This window comes from Mustelus asterias, unplaced genomic scaffold, assembly GCF_964213995.1.
Source record: "Mustelus asterias unplaced genomic scaffold, sMusAst1.hap1.1 HAP1_SCAFFOLD_311, whole genome shotgun sequence".
NCBI lineage: Eukaryota > Metazoa > Chordata > Chondrichthyes > Carcharhiniformes > Triakidae > Mustelus > Mustelus asterias.
The window spans coordinates 391,082-407,218 of record NW_027590275.1 but is presented as its reverse complement, the minus strand read 5'-3'; the positions used below and the strand labels follow the sequence as shown (position 1 = coordinate 407,218).

Genomic DNA, 16,137 nt, shown 5'->3' with positions numbered 1-16,137 from the left:
AAGGCCAGCACATCCTTCCTTAGATATGGGGCCCAAAACTGCTCACAATATTCCAAATGGGGTCTGACCAGATTCCCGGTTATGTAAATATGAGCCATCTTGAGCACAATTTTTATTTTCTGTTCTGCAAAGGTGTTTCCTGTTGTGTGAAATGTTCTCTGTTGTTCAGTGAAAATGTTTCCTGTGGGAAACCAATCAACAGGAATTTCAAGGCCGCCATTTCTGAGGCTTGGTTTCAAGTCCAGACTTATTTCGGCTGAATGGCCTACTCCTGTTTCTGTTTTTGATCAATAATTCTGTGTATCAAATCAGTTAATTCAAATTTCACCAGCTGCCATGGTGGGACTTACTTCATGCCTCCAAAGATCAGTGCGGGCCTCTGGTTTACCAGCCCAGTGACATAACCTTTCATCCCTGTAAACAAAAACACTTCATTCAGCTCATTATTAAACCTCGTCCTGAGGAAATTAGAATTGCCTCCACAGAACTTCAATCACCCAATCAATACAAAGCATTTTGCTCTAGTTGGGAACATCAATAATTTATCCAGATCAAACAGATATTGTGGAATTGTTCAGAGCTAAGATTATTTTAGAATTGAATTAATAAAATAACAAGGACCTACATTCTGAGAAAGCACCCTGCAATGTTTGGAAGAAAATGTGGATTTAATATGATGTGGGAGATCGGTTCCCAGGATGCTCCACCAGAAACGACCGTGACAGAACTCAAACCTGCAATTTTCTGATATCATTACTACAAACACCAAAGTCAGACACTTTATCCATAAGGCCACACAGTCAGCTCATAACTACTGCAACCTGATGTTAGTACCATGTGAATAAATACTGTGAAATATTCTTTTCGTTCTATCTCTAGATGATCCACTGATTCCTAGATCCCTGAAAATACAAGGGAAAGCTCCAGCTGCCGTACATTGTATTTTTTGATGATAAAAGAGCCTTTCACTCTGTGACTTGTGAAGATTCATGAAACATGAGGAATGGAGTATTAATGTATGATTATAAGAGCAGCAAGACAATGTTGGAGCTATACAAAACTTTGGTGAGGCCATAGTTGGAGCACTGAGTGCAGTTCTGGTCAAATCACTGGAGAAAGGATATGATTGTACTGGAGAGGGTGCAGAGGCCATTCACCAGGATGTTGACTGGGATAAGACTATAAGACCATAAGACATAGGAGCGGAAGTAAGGCCATTCGGCCCATCGAGTCCACTCCACCATTCAATCATGGTTGATTTCAACTCCATTTACCCGCTCTCTCCCCATAGCCCTTAATTCCTCGAGAAATCAAGAATTTATCAATTTCTGTCTTGAAGACGCTCAACGTCTCGGCCTCCACAGCCCTCTGTGGCAATGAATTCCACAGACCTACCACTCTCTGGCTGAAGAAATTTCTCCTCATCTCTATTCTAAAGAAATGGGATGGAGAATTTGAACTAGGAAGAGAGACTATATAGGCTCGCGTCATTTTCTTTACAGCAGAGAAGGCTGAGGGGAGACCTGATTGAGGTGTATAAGATTATGAGGGTTATGGAAAGGGTGGATAGGAAGCAGCTGTTCCTCCTAGTTGCAGGGTTGATACCAAGGAAGCAGAATTTTAAGGTGAGGGGCAGAAAGTTTAGAGGGGATTTGAGAGAAACATTTTTTCATCCAAAGCATGGTCAGAGTCTGGATTGCAATGCCTGGAGAGGTAGTAGAGGTGGGAAAACTCACTAATTTTACAAAGTATGTGGATGAACACTTGAAATGTCATAACTTTCAATGCTACGAGCCAAGTGCTGAAAGGTAGGAATACTTGTAGATTTAATGTAGGTTTGTTGGTGCAGACGTGATGGGTCAAAGCGCCTCTTCTGTACTGTATGACTCTCGCTATTATCGTCAGACTTGGCTTCTCACGGACATGTGTCAGCACCCTCTCCTCATGGTTGCACAGTGGTTAGCACTGCTGCCTCACAGTGCCAGTGACCCGGGTTTGCTTCCCGGCTTGGATCACTATCTGTTCAGTGTCTGCACGTTTCCCTGTGTCTGCGTGAGTGTTCTCCAGGTGCTCCATTTTCCTCCCACAGTCCGAAAAATGCACTTGTTAGGTGCATTGACCATGTTAAATTCTCCCTCAGTGTATCCGAACAGGCGCTGGAGTGTGGCGACTGGGGAATTTTCACAGTAACTTCATTGCAGTTTTAATGTAAGCCTACTTGCGATGTTAATAAATGAACCTAAAACACTCCACAAATACATGCAGTCAGTGATCCTAACCCAGTGAACCAACACAAACCCCGTTCAGTAAAAACTGCAGCCAAATAAGGTTGTGTCATTGCACCAATTCTCTTTTTCATTTTCCTCACTGCAACACTGCACCTGTTCAGCCTGCACCGTCCTGATGAGAAAGACAAAATCCCGCTTCAGTAATTGAGCTCCAGGCTGCAGGTAAAGCTTGTGTGGGTGCTAACTCAGAAACTTAGCCCCAGCTCACTGAGCATTCCTTCTGAGAAGCAGATGAGACTTTAGTTTGCAACATGCAGAAAAATAAAGATCATTTCCACCATTCCCGACTCGGAAACACCCCCAGAAACAGCATCTCCACATCATCGATTCACTCCACCAGTGATGGCTATGCTTTCAATTCTCAGGGACTCAGCTCCAGAATTCCCTCTCTAAACCTCACTGCTTCCATCTTCCTTTCCTCTCCTTTCATTTCTATCGCGTTTCCTACATTTATTTCCTCCTTCCTTTCCCCCAGTTCTACTTCTCTCACGCTCTGACTTTCACCAATCCTGTTGTTGCTTTAACTATCGTAAGTAAATTAGAGTTGTACAACGGTAATTCTAATAGCGGTTCCGCTTTAAGGATTCTTTACCCGCCTCCAGCTGTCTGATTTCTCATTGGTTTTAGCCGCGGATCGAATTGTATGACGCAATGACGCTGGGCTGGGAGTGACGTTGCTGGAGCCGAACATCAGCGCCGCATTCCGATTGGTGTATGTGTTACAGCGGCGTTCTTCGATTGGTTCATGCCGATGTCAATCGTGATGTGGGCGGGTGTTGTTTGAAGCATGTCGCTCTATTGGTCAAGATTAAAACGTCATTTCCATTGTTCGCGCACATTTCAGACAGACTGAGCTCACTGATTGGATGATGCAGCCATCACTCAATCAACGCAGAGCGTCTATTGGATAACAGAAATGGCTCAATTTCTGATTGGTTTTCTCAGCTGTCGGTCACAGGTCGGTGACTGTGATTGGACAGAGGGCGGGGGTACACACTGGTCCCATCAGACACCGGGCGGCGGTAAATGTCCGGCCAGTGGCTTCAGTCCCCGGGCCCAGATCCTGAGCCGGCGGTGGGGCTTCGGATGGGGGAAGGGTTTTGGCAGCGCGAATCCCGCCCCGCCCGGCTGTCAATCCGCAGCTCAGGGTTTCGAATGGCGGCTTCCTGTGTAAACATGTCACGCTGCAGCTCCCCAGTCTCGGCGCTGCAAACCCCGTCACACCAATCAGCACAGAGACTGGGATCTTCCTGTGTTCTTGTGTGGGGCGCAGTGCCACACCGGGTTAGAGAACCTCACTCTTCATAGGCCAGGGAGAGATACTGGAATCTTCCGGTGCCCTGTGTCTGGGGCCAGGGCTTGGTTACTCTCAGTGTGTCTCCCTCATTGTTTGGTTCTAATTGCAGCCTCTCTCTCTCTTGCAGTCAGTCTGGGTGTTCCTGACTGAGCAGAATGGCCTGATCTCACCACACACATTGAGATGGAGGAGCTGCCGACCGAGACGAAGATGATTGAGAACTCCAGCTTTCGCTCCACTCGTTTCCTGAGGCCCAGCCCTTCATTCATCATTAGTTTCCTCAGGTTGTCAGGTACATTAACATCTTCATCTGCTGTGAACACTGACCTGACAGTGGGAAGGTATTGGAGCAGGATGGTGCAGTCAACTCTGTCAATAGTGGGGGACAGGTGGAGAGATTGTTCAGCTGGGTAAGATGGCACTCCCCAGTTCCATTCTTCTCTTTCTGGTCTTAAGCACAACATCACCCGCAATGGTTTCTCTTCCCACTCCTGTGCTGTTACCTCCCGAATCCCCCAAGGATCTATCCTTGGCCCCCCACAAGGCGCATTGACTCTTTTCCACCATTCAGTTCGATCATGACTCATTTATTTATCTTGATTGCCACACAGTCACAGTATTAAAAACAAGAACGGCAACAACATCAAACAATACATAAATAGAAATCACACTATGTTTCTGACAGGTTTTCCAAAAGTCACTGCGTTTTCAGCATTCACCACAGAATCAGGCAACGCTTTTGAAATATCAACAATTCTATGTGGGATAAACAAATTGACTATTGAGACATGAACCAAATTTCTGTAGTTTATTATGACACACAAAATACAGTAACTGAGAGTAAAGAACTTTTCAAGCTTGGGTAGTAAGGCTATGTATCACAGAATATTACAGTGCAGAAGAGGCCCTTCGGCTCATCAAGTCTGCACCGATGCATGAAATGCCCTGACCTGGGCACCTAATCCCACTTGCCAGCACTTGGCCCATAGCCTTGAATGTTATGGCATGCAAAGTACTCATCCAGGTACTTTTTAAAGGATGTGAGGCACCCCGCCTCCACCACTTTCCCAGGCAGTGCATTCCTGACTGTCACCACCCTCTGGGTAGAAACATTTTTCCTCAACTCCCCCCTAAACCTCACACCCCTCACTTTGAACTTGTGTCCCCTCGTAACTGACCCCTCAACTAAGGGGAACAGCTGCTCCCTATCCACCCTGTCCATTCCCCTCAATCAAGTCGCCCCCTCAGTCTTCTCTGCTTCAACAAAAACAACCCAAGCGTATCCAACCTCTCTTCATAACTTAAATGTTCCATCCCAGGCAGCACCCTGGTAAGTCTCCTCTGCACCCCCTCCAACGCAGTCACATCCTTTCTATAATGTGACAACCAGAACTGCACACACAATTCCAGCTGTGGCCTCACCGAAGCTCTATACATCATTGATGCACTATCAATTACAACGCGGAGACTTCTGAGAGTGAGGGAAAACTAATAGGCTTTTATTCTCTGAGAACAGGAGCACACCCTTTTAGCTGACCTGGTCTGAACTGAGGCAAGAAGGAGGGACCATCACCTTTATACCTCACTCTGGGTGGAAAGGGAGGGGTCCCAGGTGGAAAGGGAGGAGTCTCGGGCCAGGTGCAGCATGGGTGTGTCCAGGTACATACATGTAGTAACAGTGGTTCACCACAATCATGACCTCTCTGCTTTTGTAATCTATACCCCGATTGATAAAGGTGAATGTGCCATACACCTTTTTCACCACACTATTAACCTGCCTTTCTGCCTTCAGAGATCGATGAACAAACACGCCAAGGTCCCTTTGTTGTTCGGAACTTCCCCGTACCAGACCTTTCATCGAGTACTTCCATGTCAAATTAAAATGTATCAATTTATAAACTTGAACTGAACCATAAATCAGCCTTCTCTAAAGATTGCAATCCAAAATCTCTTAATCCCTCATAAAATATTCCCCACATTCCTTCCATTTTCCTGGTAACATGTCTTTGCAATCTATGAGCTGTATTTCTCTTTGAAAATGTGGATTCCAAACTGTGGATTCAGGCTCCAGATGTGGGCGTAGTAGCAGCTTATAGTGTTTCAGATCTTCAGCTTCAACCCCATTTTACTCCTTGATTTTTTTGAGAAACCAAAGTTTGTCTATTTCAGCCTTAACTGTCATAGAATCCTTACAGTGCAGATGAAGGCCATTTGGCCCATCGAGTCTACACAGACTCTGACACAGCATCTCACCCAGAACCTATCCTGGTAACCCCACATATTTATCCTGCTAATCCCCCTAACCAATATATTTGGGACACTAAGGGACAATTTAGCATGGTCAATCCACTTAACATTTGGAGCATGGGAGGAAACGCAAACAAGGGGAGGATGTGCAAACTTTACACAGACAATCACCCAAGGTGGAATTGAACCTGGGTCCCTGGAACTTTGAAACAGTATCCGAGTGTGGGATTTACTCACTCTGGTACAGTGCGAGAGTGAGGGATTTCCTCACTGGATGATGCAGTGTGAGAGTGTGGGATTTACTCTCTGTCTGATAGTGTGTGAAGTGTGGGATTTACTCACTCGCTGATACAGTGCGAGAGTTTGGGATTTACTCTCTGTTCGGGTGTGAAGGTGAGGATCATTCTGTATCTTTTAGTCTCGGGGACTATGCGACTGATGGAGTCATTCTGTCTGTGGTAGTGTTGGAGACTCATTGTGTATTTGCCAGTTGGTGGGGGCTAAGAGTGAGCGCGGGATTCATTCACTCTCTGGGATGATATGCCAGTTTGGGATTAATGTTGTAGCTGTCCTTCTCGGCCACTTTGAGGGGGCTGGGTTTATTCGGTACCTATCAATCTTTGTAACCATCTGTGAGATTCATCCTGTATTTGTCAGTCTCTGGCAGTGTGAATCAGTGTGATATTGATTGAATATCTTTCAGTCTGTGGCATTGAGTGTGCTCCGCTGCTCAATGTGATAGTGGAATTCAGTCTGTATCTGTCAGCTACTCGCATTGAATGGGAATGTGGGAATCATTCTCAAAATCTGGGAATCTTTGACACCAATTCTGCATCTGTTTAACTTCAGTGCTGTTTGTGAGAGTGGGATTAATTCTGTCAGTCGGTGGTACTGTCTGTGAGATTGGGATCAATTGTCAGGGCCCTGCATATAATTATATGCTGCCTCTGGCCTGTGTAAGTGAGACACATTGTGAAATATGAGGAACTTCAGTTATTGAGATAAACTGGTGAAGTTGGGACCACGTTCCTTGGAGCAGAGAAGGTTGAGAGGAGATTTGATAACAGAATCATGAGGAGTCTGGACAGAGTTGACAGAGAACAACTGTCCCCATTGTTGGATGGGTTGAGAAGCAGAGGGAACAGATTTAAGGGAATTGGGAAAGGGAGGAATGGATACATGAGGAGAAACTTCTTCCTACAGCGAGTGGTTATGGTCTGGGATGTGGGGCCTGACAGTGCATGAGAGGCAGCTTCAATCGAGGCCTTCAAGAAAGAATTGGATTATTGCCTGAAAATGAAGAATGTGCAAAGATGTGGGGAGAAGGTGGATGAATGGCCCGAGGTGTGTTACTCACTTGGAGAGCCAGAACTTGACAGGCCAAAAATCCTCTTTCAGTCGTGTAACAAGTGTGTCTCTCTGTGAGTTTGACTATGTTGATTACGCACATCAGATTCTGGTGCTGTATGTGAATGTGGAATTCATGCTGTGTCTGTCAGCATCTGGTGCTGGATGTGAGTGTGGGATTATTTTAGTATAATTCAGTGATCCTCCGTGGGAATGTGGTAAACCGGTTTGAAAATGTGGGTCTGTAACTCCCACTCTTTAATGGGTGTGTGTTGTTAGAATGTAACCGGTGACAACTTTGATTGGATGTAATGAGACTAATGGGAACAAGATGTAAGGGTCAGCTGACCCAGTGAACCATGGAACCAATTAGAGTGATGTAATAGTCAGCTGACCAGCTGATTCACTATAAATAAGGAACTGTGCAGAATTTTGGAGAGCTTGGATTGGCCCAGGCGAGACCCCGAGTTTGGAGTAATGATGCTTCTTTATCAAACCCTTTCTTTGATTTATAAGTTGGAGTAAGTTTTGTTGTATTTTCATTAGCTGCATTTTGAAGAGTTCCTTCTGAAGAAACATGTGCTGTTTGTGCACATTCGGCAGTCTATGTGGGTTTGTGATGATTTCTGACCATGTCAGTGGTACCATATATGTGTGTCAGATTGATTAGTGTCATTCAGGATCAGGTTCTGTCAGTGAGTTCAGTAACAGTCTGTCTCTGTCAGTGTCTGGTAATGAACATGTGCTCGAGAATGATTCTGAATCTGTCAGCTACTCTGACAGTGCAGGATTCATTACATGACCTCAGGCTCTGGGACTGTTTAACAATCTGAGTTCATTCCACGTTGAAATTTCAGCACAGAAACAGACCATTAATGCTGTGGGTTTTAATGGAATTATTGAGAATTTGGCCGAGTATTAAATCACTTTCTATTTGAACACAATTGGGAAGGACCATGGATCTTTTCATCTCACAATCGTTGCAAAGTCAAAGAAAGTGTTATTCAAATTTTATTAATCAAATTGATGCTTTCATCATTCACTCTGGTTGTAAGAACTTTATACTTGAATGTTGAGCTTAGCTTTCACTGTTAGAATATAATATCTGCCGTACACTCTATGAGGCATCAGGTTGGGTATGTGATCTGTATCTCAATCTGTACTCATCAAATTTATATGTATTCTTATCTTAATGATCACAGTTGGTGTCTCAGGTTATCCTATCATTCAGTTGTATCTGGCATTTAATTTAATTGCAGCCAATGCTGCAATATTTTAGGACTGACACATTGACAATCTGATAGTGGGTGAGAATTTGGACTGGGATTTATCTATCTCTCTGTCAGTGGTACTGAGTTGGGGTGACATGGAAACAATGTCTGTCTCTCCTGCTCTGACTGATTGTGGATTAAAAAGATATCTCTGGAACCACATCCAGTCCATGCTGGTTCTCCATGCAACAATCCAGTCAGTCTCACTCCCCTGCTCTATCCCCAGAGCCCTATCAGTTTATTTTCCTCAAATGTCCATCGCAATTCATCTTTCAAATTCTTCATCATCTCTGCTTCCACCCTCAGAGGCAGCGACTTCCAGGTTGTTACTCGCTGCATGAGAAGTTCTTCCACACACATCCCCTCTCTGTCTCATCCCAAAACCTTCAACTTGTGCACCCTAGTCCTTGCATTCTCAGCGAATGGGATCAGCATTTCTTTGTCTACTTGATCTACACCTGGCATAATCCTGTCCACCTCTATCAGATCTCCCCCTCAATCTGCTTTGCTCCAAAAAGATCAATCCCAGCTTCTCCAGCCAAACCTTGTGGCTAAAAGCCTCATTGCTGAAACCATTCTGGTTAATCTCCTCTGCACCCGCTGAATGATCCTCACGTGTTTCCTCAAGGGTGCTGAGCAGAACTGGACTCAATACTGCAGCCGTGGTACAATCAAAACTTTCTAAAGGCTCAGCATAACTTGCATGATTCTGTACTCAATGCCTGTGTCCTCATGGGGAGGTCACTCGTGTGAATGGGGAGGGTCTGAACTAACCTGGCAGGGGGATAGACATCAGTGTATAGAAGTAGAAAGGAGGAATATCTAGAGGAAGAAGTAGGGCCATATAAGATCAGAGTAGATGAAGAAGGAATCTAAGAGGAATACAAGGACAGGTTTAGAATGCATGTGTGTAATCACACAGTGTGGTGTATCAGGTTGGTGAGTTAGAAGCACAAATAGCCATTTGGGAATACAATACACTGGCAATGATGACAATGTGGCTTAGAAATGGAGTGAACCGGGCGATTGCTATTCAATACAATGTGAAGAGAAAAGACAGAGAAGGGAAAAAGGTAGGTGTGGTGACAAAGAAATAGAGCAGCAAATCTGGAGGCAGATCAGGCATTGCAGATACAGAATTAATTCCATTCTCACACAGACTGACAGGAAGGTTGACTGCATGATCCAAGTGTCTGTGGGTCGTCACTTGGGTAACAGTGATCATTGTATCACAAGCTTGATATTAGCAAGGAACAATCTAAAGTAGCACTTCTGAATGGGAAGAGGACTAACTTCAACGGGAGGAGCTGGGATTGAGCGAGAGTAAAATGGAGCCAAAATCAGACAGGAAAAACTGTAACAGGACAATGGGTGATTTTTCAGGAGATGTTTCAGGTACAGACTCGGTACATTCCAATCAGGTTGAAAGGGAGGGGAACCAAAGCCAGAGCTGGATGATGAGGAAGATAGAAAATATAACGAAACAATGAAGAAGCCGCATGATGCATGTCAGAAGAATTCTTCAAATGAGAACCACTATACAAAGAGAACAAGAAAATAAATAACAGTACAGCACAGGAACAGGCCCTTCAGCCCACAAGCCTACGCCGAACACGTTGTACTATCGAGACCATCCACCTGTACCCCTCTATTCCCTGCCTGTTCATATGTCTATACAGATAAGTCTTAAATGTCACGAACATATCTGCCTCAACCAACTCACTTGGCAGTGCATTCCAGGCCTCCACCACCCTCTGTGTAAAAAAACTTCCCCGCACATCTCCACTTAACCTTTCCCTCCTTAGCTTGTACTTGTGCCCCCTTGTAATTGTCATTGTCAAAAAGCTTCCAACTGTTCACCCTATCTATATCCCTCATAATTTTATAAAGTTCTATCAGGTCTCCCCTCAGCCTCTGTCTTTCCAGGGAGAACAATCCCATTTTATTTAATCTCTCCTTATAGCTAATACCTTCCATCCCAGGCAACATCCTGGCAAACCTTTCTGCACTCTTTCCAAAGCCTCCACATTCCTCTGGTAGTGTGGTGACCAGAATTGAACACAGTATTCCAAATGTGGCCAAACCAACATTTTATGTAACTGTAACATAATTTGCCAACTTTTATACCCGATGCCCCGTCCAATGAAGGCAAGCAAGTCATATGCTTTCTTCACCATCTTTTCCACATGTGCTGCCATGTTTAAGGATCTGTGGACTTGCATGCCCAGATCTCTCTGTGTGTCTTGCTCCTGATGCTTCTGCCATTTATTTTATAGCTCCCATCTGAACTGGACCTACCAATATGAATCACCTCGCATTTGTCCGGATTAAATTCCACCTGCCATTTCTCTGCCCAATTTTCCAGCCCAGCAATACCCTGCTGTATTCTCTGACCTCTTCATCACTATCCCCAACTCCAATCTCAGTATCGGCCAACTTGTTCATCAGTTCAGCTACGTTTTCTTCCAAGTCATTTATATATATTACAAACAACAGAAAACCTGCGGAACACCACTAGTTACAGACCTCCATTCAGAAAAACACCCTTCCATCACTACCCTCTGTCTTCTGTGGTCAAGGCAGTTCTGAATCCATCTGGCTAGTTCACACTGATCCCATGTGATTTAATCTTTTGTACCAGCCTGCTATGAGGGACCTTTTCAAATGCTTAACTAAAGTCAAGGTAGACAACATCCACAGCACTTCCGTCGTCAATCATTTTTGTCACCTCCTCAAAAAACTAAATTAAATGAATGAGACATGACGTCCCTCCTACAAAACCATGCCGTCTGTCACTAATAAGACCATTCAGTTCCAAATCCTCTCATTAAAAATCTTCCCCAACAATTTCACTATCATTGACGTCAAGCTCACCAGCCTATAATTAACCGGGTTATCCTTGCTACCTTCTTAAATAATGGGAAAACATTAGCTATCCTCCAATCCTGTAGGACCTCACCTGTGGCCAACGAGGAAACAAAGATTTCTGTTAGAGACCCAACAATTTCAAATTTTGTCTCCTTCAGAAATCTGGAATAAATGCCATCTGGCCCTAGGAGTTTGTCCACCTTAATGCTTTTTAATTCACCTAACACTTCCTGCCTCATAATTTGTCCCAAAAGGCTTACATATCCCTCTGAGACACCACCAATCAACATGTCCCTCTCCATTGTGAATACCGATGCAAAGTACTCATGAAGGATCTCACCCATTTCCTTTGGTTCTACGCATTATTTCCCTCCTTCGTCCTTAAGTGGACCAACTCTTTCTCTAGCTACCCTCTTGTTCCTAATATCTGTACAAAATGCCTTGGGATTCTCCTTAATTCTGTCTGCCAAGGATATTTCTTGACCCCTTTTTGCCCTCCTAGCTCCCTGTTTGAGTTCTTTTCTACTTTCCCGATATTCTTCAAGTGCTTCATCTGTTTTTAGTTGCCTCGGCCTCATGTATGTATCCTTTTCCTTTTTGATTAGATTCACAATTTCCCTGGTCATCCACTGTTCCCGAATTCTGCCTTTCCTGTCCTTCCTTTTCACAGGCACATTCCAGTCCTGCACTCTGATCAACCGCTCCTTAAAAGACTCCCACATGCCAGATGTGGATTTACCCTCAAAGAGCCTCTCCCAAACAACAGCCTCCAAATCCGACCTAATCTGGTTGTAGTTAGCCTTCCCCCAATTTAGCACCTTTCACCCGAGGACAACACTCGCCCTTTTCCATGAGTATCTGAAAGGTTCCGGAATTGTGATCACTGTCCGTTGCATGTTTCCTCACTGCAACTTGGATGACCTGGCTGGGCAAATTCCCGAGTACTAGGTCCAGTATAGCCCCTTTTCTAGTCGGACTAGTCACATATTGTTCCAAAAAACCTTCGACACTCTTAAATTCCTCACCATCCGACCCCAAGCACTAAGGGATTTCCAGTCAATATGAGGAAAATTGAAGTCTCCCACTACAACAAACCTTTTATTTCTACATCTGTCCAGAATCTGTTTCTATATCCGTTCAACTTCCATGGGCTGTTGTGAGGCCTGTAGTACACCCCGATCATAGCGACTTCCCCCTTCCTGTTTCTGAGCTCTACCCACAGCGTCTCATTACATGATTCTTCCAAGTTGTCCTCCCTCTGTACAGCTGTAACATGTTCCCTCACCAGTATTGCAACTCCCACACCTCTTTAACCTTCCCCTCTGACTCGCCTAAAACACTTTATATTCTGGAATATTTAGCAATCAGTCCTGTCCCTTTTTTAACCAAGTCTCCGTTGCTGCAACTACATCCAAGTTCTGCTCATGAATCAGGGCTTTAAGTTCATCTGTCTCACCCGTTATACTCCTTACATTGAAGCAGTTCAACTCCTGACCTCCAGGTCCATTGAGTTCGACCTCCCCCAGCCTGCTGTTCCTTTTAGCTCGCCTGGCCATAGTCCCATGGTCATCCGTACTGTTCTGATTTCCACTCCCTGCCACATTAGTTGAAACCGACCTGAACCATAGCAGCAAACCTCCCAGCCAGGATGTTGGTGCCCCTTCAGCTCAGGTGTGACCCGTCCTTCTTGGCCAGGCCCCACCTTCCCTGGAAGACATCCCAATGATCCAAAAATCTGAAGCCCTCCTTCCTGCACCAGCTCTTTCGCCACGTGTTCAGGTGCACTATCTCCCTGTTCTTAGCCCCACTCGCACGTGGCACAGGGAGTAATCCTGAGATTACTCTCAGAGAGGTCCTGTTTTTAATCTTCTACCTAACTGCCTAAATTGCTGTTACTCTTTCTACCTTTGTCATGTGTGACATCTGTCTGATTTCCCTCCTGTTTTGGGATGCTTTGTATCCACTCAGAGACATCCAGGACCCTGGCACCAGGGAGGCAAACTGCCATCCTGGAGTCTATAGAGTGAGAGTGTGGAATTCACTCTCTATCTGTCCATCTCTGTTACTGTATGTGAATGTGGAATTAACTCATTCCCGCTATCTGTCAATGTATACATGAGAGCACAATTCACTCTCTGTCAGTCTCTGTTACTGTATTTCAGGGTGGAATTACAGTGAATTTCTTCCTGTCAGTTTATTTGAGAATGGAATCAATTCTCTGATGTGTCAGCCTCTATTAGTGCAAGTCAGTGTGGAATTAACTCGATCAGTCTGTCTCTGTTCCTGTGTTTCAGTGTGCAATTACCTCTGTCTTATCCTGAGGATTGATTTGCTCAGTTGGCCGGACAGCGGGGCTGTGCTGCGGACCAACCCCAACAGCGTGGGTTCAATTCCCGTACCAGCTGAGGTTATTCATGAAAGGGGAGAGCAGCCTATGGTCATCTGGGACTGTGCTGAATTTAGTTTTAACCTTTCTGTCCATCTTTGTTAGCATGTGTGAATATAGAATTAATTCTGTATCTGTTACTCTCTATTACTGTATGTGAATGGGGCATTAACGCTCTGTTCATCTCTGATTTGCATGTGAGGCTGGAAGTAACTATTCTTTATCCTTCACTGCAGTGAGGCATTAACACTGTCAATCTCTGTTACTGTACGTAGGAGTGGAATTGACTCTAAATCAATTCATAACAATTTATCTGCCAGTCCCTGTTACTGTATGGAAGTGGGTCACTGTCAGCTTCGCAAACTGAAGCGAGTGGAGAGACACAGGGATCAGTGCTGGGTTCTCAGCTATTTACAATCTATATTAATGACTCAGGTGAAGGGACAGACCGTCACCAAATTTTCAGACAATAGATAGGTGGGAAAGCAGGTTTTGAGGAGGACACAGAGTCTGCAAAGGGATCTCTATAGGTTAAGTGAGTGGACACAAATTTGGCAGATGTTTTATACAATCTGAAAAAATGTGAGCACAATAAGGAGTCTCACAACACCAGGTTAAAGTCCAACAGGTTTATTTGGTATCATGAGCTTTCGGAGAGCTGCTCCTTCTTCAGGTGAATCTCATCTGATGAATGAGCAGTGCGCCGAAAGCTTGTGCTACCAAATGAACCATTTGGACTTTAACCTGGTGTTGTGAGACTTCTTACTGTGCCCATTCCAGTCCAACGCCGACATCTCCACATCTTGGGAAAATGTGAGGTTTTCCAGTTTAGTGGGAAGAATAGAAAAGTATAAAATATTCAAATAGAGAGAGACGGCAGAATGTTGCAGTGCAGATGGATTTGGCTGTCCGTGTACACGAATCATAAGTTAATGAACAGGTTCAGCAAGTATTAGGAAGGCAAATGGAATGTTGATCTTTATTCCAATGGGGCTGGAGTATAAAAGTAGGAAAGTCTTGTTACAACTACAGGGCATTGGTGAGACAACATCTAGAGTACTGTGTAAAGTTTTCATCTTCTTACTATCGGAGGGATATACTTGCATCGGAGGCAGTTCAGTGAGGATTCACTGGGCTGATTCCTGAAATGAAGGCGTTATCTTAAGAGAAAAATTTAAACAAGTTTGACCAATTCTCATTGGAGAAGAATGAGAGATGATTGTACTAAAACATACAAGATTCTGAGTGGCTTGACACGATAGATGCTGAGGGGGATATTGCAATGTGTTGGGGAAACTAAAATTGAAGGCACAGTTTAAAGATAAAACATATCCAAATTAAGATGGCGATTAGGAGGAATTACTTCTTTTAATGGATCTTTACTTTTTGGCATTGAATAGATTCAATCCTGAGTTACACAGTTTTGATCGACAAGAGAATCAAGAGTTATGGGGACAGACACTGCAGTTGAGGCAACAATCAGATCAACCATGATCTTACAGAATGGCAGAGCAGGCCTGATGGGCTGAATGGCCTTCTCCTGCTCCTTTTTCTTACGTTCTGATATTACTCTTTTTCTGTCAGTCTCTGTTACAGTATTTCAGTGTGGAATTAACTCAGTCTGATACTGCATATGAATGTGCCCATGTGAATCTGCCCAACACTTATTGTATGTCAGAGTGCAATGTCTCTATAACTGTACAAGACACAGTTAATGACCTTTGATCAGAAGTGTTTGGACCCTATTGCTCTCAGATGTTAAGGTTACGGTTAAACCCGCCACTTTCTCCTGCTTTTGCACACCAAAGTCACTCTTTTAACAAGAACATACCTTCACAGAAACTGAGGGACTGAGTTCCGCAAACAACATTCTGCCTGATTCAAGAGCTCTTCATTTGGCTCCTTCAAGCCTCGGTTTTCTGAGCAACAGCTGCAATATTTCACTGGTGGACACTGGGAATCTGAAACAAGATGAAAATTCTGCAAATACAGAAATCAGGCAGCATTTGTGGAGAAAGAAACAGAGTTCACGTTTCAGCTCTCTGACAATCAGCCTGCAATAAAACAATTATTGATACCGGCTAATGGCAGCCACAGTTCCCACATGGGGAGGTAATGGTGTACTGGTATTATCGCTGGACTAGTGATCGAGAGATCCATTGTAATGCATTGGGACCTGAATATCACCACAGCAGAGAGTGACATTTGAACTCAATAAAAAGCTGGAATTAAAGGTCTAATGAAGGGCATGTTGTAAAAAACGCACTTGGTTCACTGATACCCCTTGAGGGAAGCATATCTGCCCACATGTGACTCCAGACCCCCAGTATGTTTTTGATGCTTTAATGCCCCCTGAAATGGCCGAAGATGCCACTCAGTTCAAAGGTAATTAGTGCAATGAATGCTGGCCAAGCCAGTGACGCACACATCACA

General features: G+C 44.3%; 1 protein-coding gene across 7 annotated transcripts in view; it reads left to right on the top strand.

Moving 5' to 3' along the window:
• Positions 1-3,267: 3,267 nt before the first annotated feature.
• Positions 3,268-16,137, top strand: part of LOC144486288 (uncharacterized) — a 35,092-nt gene continuing 22,222 nt past the window's right edge. For 2 of the 7 annotated variants that reach the window (XM_078204350.1, XM_078204346.1), the window contains exons 1-2: positions 3,273-3,310; positions 3,713-3,877. In XM_078204350.1, the coding sequence (XP_078060476.1) occupies positions 3,769-3,877 (109 nt within the window). In that variant the 5' untranslated portion in view covers positions 3,273-3,310; positions 3,713-3,768. Of the gene's footprint in view, positions 3,573-3,712; positions 3,996-5,377; positions 5,716-16,137 lie in introns of those variants that run through there. The other 5 variants (XR_013496246.1, XR_013496243.1, XR_013496244.1 and 2 more) reach the window with 5 other exon arrangements.